The sequence below is a fragment of the Maylandia zebra genome, linkage group LG4 (assembly GCF_041146795.1).
Source record: "Maylandia zebra isolate NMK-2024a linkage group LG4, Mzebra_GT3a, whole genome shotgun sequence".
Taxonomy (NCBI): domain Eukaryota; kingdom Metazoa; phylum Chordata; class Actinopteri; order Cichliformes; family Cichlidae; genus Maylandia; species Maylandia zebra.
The window spans coordinates 26,867,256-26,877,369 of NC_135170.1; the positions used below are offsets into that span (position 1 = coordinate 26,867,256).

A 10,114-nucleotide genomic window follows, 5' to 3' on the forward strand; every position below is an offset into this window, starting at 1 on the left:
CATCGTAAGTTTTAACTGCCTGAACAAACGGCAGTTAACTGCAGAATTTCAATTTGGAGTAATGACTCCTTGGCAATCTACATGTCTATATTTAAATCATAAATTTGAAGTGAAATTACATCAAATTTTGCTTGAATGAATTAGACCACCATCCAAATCTGGGTCCAAAATCTCCTGTGTAAAAAGCAAAATAAGAATGTTTAATCCACTGTTAAGATTGCAGCTGTCAAAATATAAAAAATTAGCTCATGCTTGAAAAGAAAATGCCTTGTTATAAAAATCCTCTGATATCATTAATTAATTGTTTTCCATTCTGATATCTGTTTGCAACATAAATAAATACGGGATTCACTAATGTCTCACCTTAAAAACTGAACTGTCTATCAAAGTTGATTATTTTAGATGATAAACAATTATTTTAATAAACAGTCAAAGTTAAAAATACAGTTTTCATTTGTTAATGTAACCCATGAGCCAAAAACATTGCAATTTTAGGTATTTATGAAAAAGTATTATATTTCATGATTTTCTATTTTATTTTTAAAATATGTACACACACACACGCACACACTCACACACACAGATATACATATTTAGTATACACATTCAGTAATGCGCAAATACTCTTATATTGTACATATATTTATTCGTATAATTGTCAGATTTACCCGCTCTTATATTTTGCTTGTTATTATGTTATTGTATTTTTGCTTGTGAAGCTCGCACGCAAGAATTTCACTCGCATGTACTGTACCAGTGTACCTGCACATGTGATGTGACAATAAAACTGATTTGATTTTGTTGTCTAGAAATACATTTTCCTTTTCCACTCTTTGGTTTAGTTTTATTTCTTTATTGTGTGCACTAACTTTATAGGTGAACACCATTTAAAACTCTTTTTCTTCAGTAGTTTTCAAAGCTATGTTGGGCCTGTCCAAGAGCCTGTTGCTATCTCTGAGGTGTGTCGGGTGTGTCCGTTTACTGTTCTACATATAAAAGCCTAAAGCTTTTCTGGTGGTCAAGACAACTTCAAACGAAAAGTCAACAGGCAAGATGACCAGTCTTTCTGCTAAGGACAAGGACACAGTCAAAGCCTTTTGGGCTAAGGTGGCTGGAAAGGAGGAACAAATCGGCTGTGATGCTGTCTCCAGGTAAATATGGATTATGACTTATAATCTGGACCCAAATGGACTGCTTTAACGTGCTCCTTTTTTTAAAATATATGTACTGTTAACTCACCTTACATTTTTACCCAGGATGCTGACAGTGTACCCTCAGACCAAGACTTACTTCTCCCACTGGAAGGACCTGCGCCCCGGCTCTGCCCCGGTGAAGAAGCACGGAGCAACCGTGATGACTGCAGTTACTGATGCTGTCAGCAAAATTGATGATCTCACCGGTGGTCTTCTCAGCCTCAGTGAGCTGCACGCCTTCACTCTGAGAGTGGACCCTGCTAACTTCAAGGTACTGACATACAATAAATTCTGAAAGTGGTCCTGATTTCGTTGTGTTTTTTTTCATGAAGGTTTAGTTGCAGTTTCTTTGTTTCTAAGCTTAATGTACATTTAATGTTTAACTTCTTGTAGCAGTACTGAATACTGAATCGCAGTATTCAAATAAACAGAAATAAATAACCCTGGCATGCATTTTCTAACAGCATGGCGTTTTTTTAAAAAAATGTGATCTTCATCTTTTCACAGGTTCTTGCTCACAACCTCCTCGTGGTCCTGGCCACCGTGTTTCCCAACGATTTCACTCCTGAGGTCCACGTGGCGATGGACAAGTTCCTGGCTGCTGTGGCTCATGCATTGTCTGAGAAATACCGTTAAAGTGTACACATGAGCAGATGTCTCAATTTGAATAATGAAACATAATAATAAAATAAAAATCAAACTGTTGTGATTATTTTTATATTCTTCTTGTGTTTGCAAACAATAAGTTAAAAGGATTTAAAAGCTTTCTATTTCAGGTCAACAACACATTGGCCCACATCTACATCCATTTTTTTAAGAGATGTAGACTGACCCTAACCTTTGATATGATTATAAATACTTGGCTGTTTGTAGGGGGGTAATAAGAAGACTTTGCAAAAATGTAGTACAACTTGACAAAAGCCAAGCAGGAGTTTTCCTTGTTGTTTAGTTCTTTCCCTAAGCTTATAACACATCTGAAGCTACATACATAGCATAGAGAAGTCCATTGAAAACCTGAAGTAAAATCAAGATCTGAATTCAGAGCAGTTGGGACACTTTTACTTGACTTTCAAATTCTGCATTGGTTTCTCTTTTCTATAGTCATTTATAGCGATTTAAATAATAACTATTATGACAAAAGTCACCTCAATGCGCTTTATATTGTACAGTAAACACATTGAACATAGGAACACAAGACCTCTTCAGAATAAAAGAAGAAACATAATTAGACGCAGACATGACAACAAGAACTTGACAACACAAGACACGCAGACATGAAACACATGAAGGGCAAGGGAGACTTAATACAGGGGTTGAAGACACAAAGGGGAATCTAATAAAAAAAAAAAGTCTATAATGGCAACCTAGGCATAATAGAAATGAACTTAGAAAACCTAAAGGATTTAAGCAAACACGGGGAGAACATGCAGACACACAAAGAAAGGCTCCAGCTAGGTGGCGGAATCAAATTCAGGACCGTCTTGCGAGGCAACAGCGCTAATCACCGCACCACTGCGCTGCCATTGATGCATGACTGTTATCTGTTAACTGGCCAATTACTGAAATTAATAAAGAAATATGATTTAGTCACAGAAACACTGGACACTAAGTTATTTCCATTAGATAAAACAATAATTTTCAAACAAAACAAAACATTAACCCATTTTCTCTGTGGTAGAAAAAAGCTTTTGTGACTAAATAGGTAGATCGAGCCCAGAAACAAAGACCAAAGGAGACCTTCATAAAATTTGGAATAAAGATACAGTTTTTATTGTTGCCACTATACACACTGTATTGTGAATGAAACCATCAATATGTGATTGAAATCCAGACTTTCAGCTTTAATTCAAGGGTTTTCACAAAAATTTTACATTCTTTCAAATACTTTCTGCCAAAGCCTAATTTGACTTTCTTGGTCTTCAGTGTAATCAGTGGTTTGGACCTTGGTGCAAACTCAGCAAACTCAGTATCTCTTGATTGCGACTTTGACAACTCCTCAAGAGTGTTAGATGTTGTAAGTTTTATTTTCCTCACCACAGAAATAATTTTTGTCAGCATGCACTTGTATTTCATTGCGTTTAAGGTTGTTTGGTGTGGCTGCTTATTAGTCAATTGTCCTATAATTTTTCAAGTTCTCAAACTGGGGACTTTGTATAAAAATTACTTTAATTCTAAAACAGTTCATGAAACATTTTTGTAAAACCTCTTGATTTAGAGCTGAAAGCAAGCACTTCAATCACATGTTGACTGATTGATTTACAACCCACTGTGGTTATGTATGGAAGCAAATCCACAAAAACTGGGTTCTTGTCCTGAACATTATGTGCATGCATTTGGTTGCATGGTTTTTAATGCTCTTATTGTTATATCAGCCTGCACCACATACTTTGCTGTGTTTAGTCGTCACATTTGTTTTTACAAGCTGTGAGTTCAATGGATTCATTTTACATTATAATTTTTGAGCGGGATCATAACATTGAGTGTGCTTCCATTTTACTTGATGCACCATATAATATCTAGGTGGTTGTTGCATGACTTTTATATGTATCATTTCGCTTTTGATATTGAAATTTATTTTGCTAATAAGGTAGATATAAACTTTTACATTTTGGTGATTTAACACTAAAATTAGTAAACTGTTGGGGGTTTTTAAGTTTAACTTATCATTACAGACAGTTTATTTTAATCATAAACAAAGTGAAAAAGAAAACAGGGAAATTTCTGAAGTTGCTTAATATTTTATTTTGTTTAAAGCTCATTGAGACAAGGGTTTAAAACAGAGCATGTGACGGGCCTCTGCAGCTCTCTAGTAGTACTGTCTTCTGAGGGAGGACACCACCACTGCCAGGAACTTCTGGAAAGCTGCATGGACCTCAGCAGTGAAGTTTTTACGCAATTGAGAAGCAACCACAATGGTCAAGCAGTCACCCAGGAGCTGTAACACAACAAAACATGCTTTAGCAATCTTCAACTCGCACACACATAACAATGAAAATCAGTACCATTAATTCAATACATACCATGAAATTGTCAGGGTCCACCTGCAGTTTCTCAGAGTGCAGCGCGCTCAGCTCTGCATATGTGGCCTTGATGTTGTCCATGTCCTTCACTGCTTTTTCCAGAGCTTCCATGATGACTTTTCCATGAGACGCAACCCTTGGATTTGATGTGATGGCAGCAGCATTGTAGAGGTTTCCAAATCCACCGAAATACCTCTGAGTCCAGGGATAGACAATCAAACACCTGAGGGAATATATAAATAACCGATTTGCTCTTAGTTCTAAAAGAAAAAATTACATTGTGTAATGCAAAAAATATGCCAGCTTTTTTCATTGCACATAAAGATGCTATTCAATTAACCCCAATTTCTTTATGTTAATATAAACACAAACAATGTTTCACCTGGAAAAAGCTGCTTGTCCAACGACCGCATAGTCAATCTTGGAGAAGATGTCCTTGATCGTGGTGCGCTCAAAGTCTGTCCACACAACCATTTTGTCTTGTTGAGTTTTTCACTTGTCCTGTTGGTCAGCAGGTCACCAAGTGCAGCTTTTAAAGGTCTGTTTCACTCCACCCAAAGATATGAAATTGGGTGGAGTTGGAGAGTGGGAGTTGACTAAACTGGTTCAGTTTAACGATTCTGAGTTCAGCTTTAATAAACCATCAAAATGAATCAAAAATTAGTTTGAAACTTTTATTATGGACAAATTCAATCCATATTTGGATAATTGATCAAGGATCTAATTAACAATTATCTTTGTTTCTCCTTTTAATTGGTTTTGATGGTTGAAAATTTTCACTGTTAGAATTACCAAAATTACTGTGACTGGTAAGATAAGCTTTAGTCATACAGAATACATAAATTTGCTGTAGCTGTGTAAGTCTTTAATGTATGAACAATATATTTATATATTTAGATAATAATTCTCCAACACATGGTACCTAATATAGATATAAATGCTTAGGAGCAGTGAGCAGCCAACTCCAGATTGTAAGTCAGTGCAATGGAAAAGAGAACTTTTGGAGAAACTCTGGTATTTAAAGTGTCTGTAAAATTCTAATTTCTTGTTCAAAATTAAAATTGTGTATCAGTCAATCATTTTTCTTGGTATGAAGTGCCCAAATTCAACAGCAAACAGTTTCCAGATCTAAATATCTTTACTGAAGTGCGTAGGCACCGGGCTTTTGGTGCCAGAGCATGTGAAAGAAGTGACATAAAGAAATATATAATCTCAGTTAGAAAAGTAAATCAGTTTTTCTCCTTCAATATTAATTTTACATGTTAAGTATAACAAACATTTTTGTATTTTTAAATAATTAACACAAATACGTAAATACAGAAGCTGTCAGTGTAATGTGTGAGCTTAAATTTTGAAATTAGAGATTTTGTCAGTATTTTAAAGACACCAAAAATACTAAAGCTTAATGGGAGGTCTTCATGGTGTTTAGATCTAGTAAGACAAGAACAATAAGATACACTCATAAAGGAAACGAAGTTCACTACAGAATGTATTGTTGTTTATTTAACTACACATAAGACCAACACTTTTTTTGTTATAGTTATGTTCATAGGCCTTATGAACTCACAACACACTTATTAGTCTGAGCCTCATTAACTTTCATAATTGTATGTTTTCCTTTTCACACTTCACTGAAATGCAGGATCACCTCTATCTAAAGGGGAAATCTCAACTGTAAGCCATGTGTGAGCTCTTCTGTGCTCCCAAAAAACGTTAGATAAACACACAGATTTCCAGGAAACATTTATTGCTCTCAGGGTGGATCCACCTGTTGGAAGTTTAGATAACACAGAAACAAACGTCATCCTCAAACCTTAGTTAACGTAATTGTAAGTGCCTGTACAAATGTTAGTTAACTGCAGTATTCAAATTTTAAATCAGAATCCCTTAGCCGTACAATCCACTGTAAATGTTTATATTTAAATTACGTCTTTGAGTTTAAATGACAAAAGTTTTTAGTGCAGTGTTCAAATTTATTAGATCACCAGCCAATATGAGGTTTGTGCCACAACTGACCTAATTTCTTAAAGCATTTTTTATGTTTCTATAATGGTCAAACCACCAATATGTACAAACACTTAAATTAAAATGTTAATGCCAAAATATAATTATTTTCATTATCCATAAATTTTAAAATGTACAGCTTTACAAAAAAAAGTAAAGCACAATATTATTTCTTGATTGAGATATCAAATTACAGTTACTTACTCGCCTGTTATCCTTTATTTAATCAGGTAAAAGTCTCACCTAAAAAAAACAAAAGGAGAACCCTTTTAAGAGAAACCTGGCCACAAGGACAGTAGAAGTTATAATATAATAAATAATAGATAACAAGTAAAGAAACAAATGGGTCATTCCATCTCAAATCAGCCAACTTTTAGAACATTTCCTGCTCAACCGTCTCCAATTTGGCCAAAAACTGTCCTTTGACCTACTTTCAAATCTTTTTTTGCACGTTGAAATCTACATGTTTGAACATGAATATCTCCAATTAATGTTCAAACATTTACACATAAAAGCCTGAAAATGAAATAAAATAGAATCAGGATCTGCCAGATTTTTGAGACAGAAACAAAAAAAAGTCTGAGTTAGTTGAAATATAAACACAACAAAAAAAGAAATGTCCAGCACTCCTGCAAAGTCTGATATTTGAGTACATATTAATTGAAAACTTCAAATTGCTTAAAAATAACTAGTGATGATTTCTGAAAGATTTGAAGTTAATGTAATACATGTTGTACTCTAATCATAACTTAGTAAAAAAAATTGTTAAATATGTTCTAAAATGTCATTGTTGATAGATTTCATTGAGGGTCGTTCCATCACTAATCTTCACATTTACAGAACCTTTACTGTTAAACCACCTCAAATTTGAATAGAAAAATATTATATGCTTCAAGGTTTGGACATATCATGATTGCTGTACAATCTTAGCTTTATATATAAAATACTTTAAGTTATATATGTTTGTTGTTTCCTTGTATATTTTAACCCAAATTATTGATGGCACTAAGTTTCAGCATGATATGTAACTAGAAAATTTCTTCAAAATATAAAATATTACATGCACATATTTAACAAAATTGTTTTCTCAGTTATAAATTGAGCATTATCTGGAAATTCCAGAATTTTGAGCTTGTGATATTTATTTAGTCCAGCATGAAAGTTATATGAAAATGGGATGTTCTTCATTTTTGTGAATAAGAATCTAGTGTTAAGAAGTATTCTGTGTTTATTTTAGGGTTATTGTTTAGTTTTTTATTAGTGTGTGCTCGAACACAGAACTTTACAGGACATTTTTTTCATATTTTATTAGCCAATGCTCTGACAAATATCTGTCCCAAATGATCAGTTCTGATTCATTTTGATAAGAAAGGACAGTGAAAACAGGCTTTAGCAAGAAAAATGTCATGAAAGTGTCCTTTGGGGAAAAAAAAACTATATAAAAACTTACTTGATATATGAATCTAAAATTACCAGCAATCAGTATATACTGTATATTGAAACTTTGGACCAAAAGGTTTTTATATAAACAGGGGAAAGCGGAACTGGAAACTAGATGGTGAAGTTTTTAATATATAAAGCTAAAATTTCACAGCAATTGTAATATATGTCCAAACTCTGAACTATAACATTTTAATGCAAACTGGAGAAGGTTGAACAGAAAATGTTATAAAAATGTGATGATTTGAGTTTGGACTGACCCAAGTCTTAAAAACTAAAAATATTCACACATGTAACAAAATTACTTTCTGAGGTATAATTACAGTATCATCTGAAAACTCTATTATATTTATCTATCTATATTTTGTTGTATTTGGACAGGACAACCTACTGATATTGTTGTTCTTGTGGTACAAGTTATATTGAAAATGGCATTTTCCTAATTTTTGAAGTTTTTAATTAATGTGTGCTCAAATATGGGACTTGCATGAGTACTGGAGTTTTTTGTTGTTGTTGTTGTTGTTGTTTTTCTTTCATTTTGGAACTAGCTCACACATTTTGTGATGTATCTGTCTCAATTTCAGGATCTGTATTAATTGTGACTTTAAGAAAGACCAGTGAACATTTCAGGATTCTATCTTTGATAGTCTTTGAAAGATTCATGTTCAAACATTGCTGCAGATTTCAATGTATGAAAAATTGTAGAGCAGAAGCCTTGATTTGAGACGGTTTGACCCCAAAACAACTGATATTGCATTCAGACGTGAGCACTAACATGCAAATCATATCCAACAAGAGATCATTACAAAAGTGAAATTAAAAGCAGTCATACTGGCCAAAAAGGTATTTTCTCGCTCCATTAAATTGATTGTTTTTTTTATTATATTTTTTAACCTGTTTGTGAAATAGGTTAAAAAATAAATAATTAAATAAATGTATGCCTTACCTTAAAAACTGAATTGTCTATCAAAATGTATCATTTCTCAAGATAAACAGTTATTAAATCAGTTGAAATCAAAAACACAATCTAATTTGTTAATGTAGGCTATAGACTAACAGATATTAAAATTTGAGGTATTTATAAAAGTATGTTACTTTGTGGTTCTATTCTTCAGAAATACATTTCTCTTTTCAAGTCTTTGGTTTGATTTATTTATTTATTTTTTCATTGTGTGCACTTTAATTAAGTGAACACCATTCAAACATCTTTAATGATTTACTCTTTTTCTTTAGTAGTTTAGCTAGCATGACAATTGGTTTACCGTTTATCTCACCAAAGGCGTTACATGTCACTGGGGGCCTGTCCAGGTTGCTATCTCTGAGGTGTGCCGGGTGTGTCCGTTTACTGTTCTACATATAAAAGCCTAAAGCGTTTCTGTTGGTCAAGACAACTTCAAACAGAAATCCAACAGACAAGATGACCAGTCTTTCTGCTAAGGACAAGGACACAGTCAAAGCCTTTTGGGCTAATGTGGCTGGAAAGGAGGAACAAATCGGCTGTGATGCTGTCTCCAGGTAAATATGGATTATGACTTATAATCTACGAACCCAAATTGACTACTTTAACCTGCTTCTTTTTAAAAAAATATATGTACTGTTAACTCACCTTACATTTTTATCCAGGATGCTGACAGTGTACCCTCAGACCAAGACTTACTTCTCCCACTGGAAGGACCTGCGCCCCGGCTCTGCCCCGGTGAGGAAGCACGGAGCAACCGTGATGACTGCAGTTACTGATGCTGTCAGCAAAATTGATGATCTCACCGGTGGTCTTCTCAGCCTCAGTGAGCTGCACGCCTTCACTCTGAGAGTGGACCCTGCTAACTTCAAGGTACTGACATACAATAAATTCTGAAAGTGGTCCTGATTTCGTTGTGTTTTTTTTTAATGAAGGTTTAGTTGCAGTTTCTTTGTTTCTAAGCTTAATGTACATTTAATGTTTAACTTCTTGTAGCAGTACTGAATACTGAATCGCAGTATTCAAATAAACAGAAATAAATAACCCTGGCGTGCATTTTCTAACAGCATGGCATTTTTTTTAAAAAATGTGATCTTCATCTTTTCACAGGTTCTTGCTCACAACCTCCTCGTGGTCCTGGCCACTGTGTTTCCCAACGATTTCACTCCTGAGGTCCACGTGGCGATGGACAAGTTCCTGGCTGCCGTGGCTCGTGCATTGTCTGAGAAATATCGTTAAAGTGTACACAGAACAGATGACTGACAGCAGCATGAGATTGAATTCTTACTGTCAAACTGAATTTGAATAAAAAAGGAAACAAATCCAATCAAACTGTTGTGGTTATTTTTGTGATCCAGTAAATGTTTTTTTTGTTTAGACAATAGATTAAAAGCATTACAAGTTTAGGTCAATGGCAGGTGAAGACAAGTCATCCTGAATGAATTCATTTGGGTCATGTAAACAACCACTTAAATTGTTGAGTATTTAGAATTTTTTTC

At 34.2% G+C, this 10,114-nt stretch overlaps 3 protein-coding genes across 3 annotated transcripts; 2 read left to right on the forward strand and 1 right to left on the reverse strand.

Moving 5' to 3' along the window:
* Positions 1-997: 997 nt before the first annotated feature.
* Positions 998-1,893, forward strand: LOC106674458 (hemoglobin embryonic subunit alpha-like). Its single transcript, XM_004552169.6, has 3 exons — positions 998-1,151; positions 1,257-1,464; positions 1,701-1,893. Exons 1-3 carry the CDS (start codon positions 1,054-1,056, stop codon positions 1,827-1,829), a joined length of 435 nt encoding a protein of 144 aa, XP_004552226.2. The 5' UTR covers positions 998-1,053; the 3' UTR covers positions 1,830-1,893.
* Positions 1,894-3,911: 2,018 nt separating this feature from the next.
* Positions 3,912-4,752, reverse strand: LOC101476895 (hemoglobin subunit beta-like). The gene is made up of 3 exons (XM_004552177.5): positions 4,596-4,752; positions 4,214-4,436; positions 3,912-4,128 (listed from the first exon to the last, which is right to left on the reverse strand). Exons 1-3 carry the CDS (start codon positions 4,685-4,687, stop codon positions 4,000-4,002), a joined length of 444 nt encoding a protein of 147 aa, XP_004552234.1. The 5' UTR covers positions 4,688-4,752; the 3' UTR covers positions 3,912-3,999.
* A 4,274-nt stretch (positions 4,753-9,026) lies between these two features.
* Positions 9,027-9,949, forward strand: LOC112434755 (hemoglobin embryonic subunit alpha-like). The gene is made up of 3 exons (XM_024802236.2): positions 9,027-9,172; positions 9,281-9,488; positions 9,726-9,949. Exons 1-3 carry the CDS (start codon positions 9,075-9,077, stop codon positions 9,852-9,854), a joined length of 435 nt encoding a protein of 144 aa, XP_024658004.2. The 5' UTR covers positions 9,027-9,074; the 3' UTR covers positions 9,855-9,949.
* Positions 9,950-10,114: the final 165 nt, after the last annotated feature.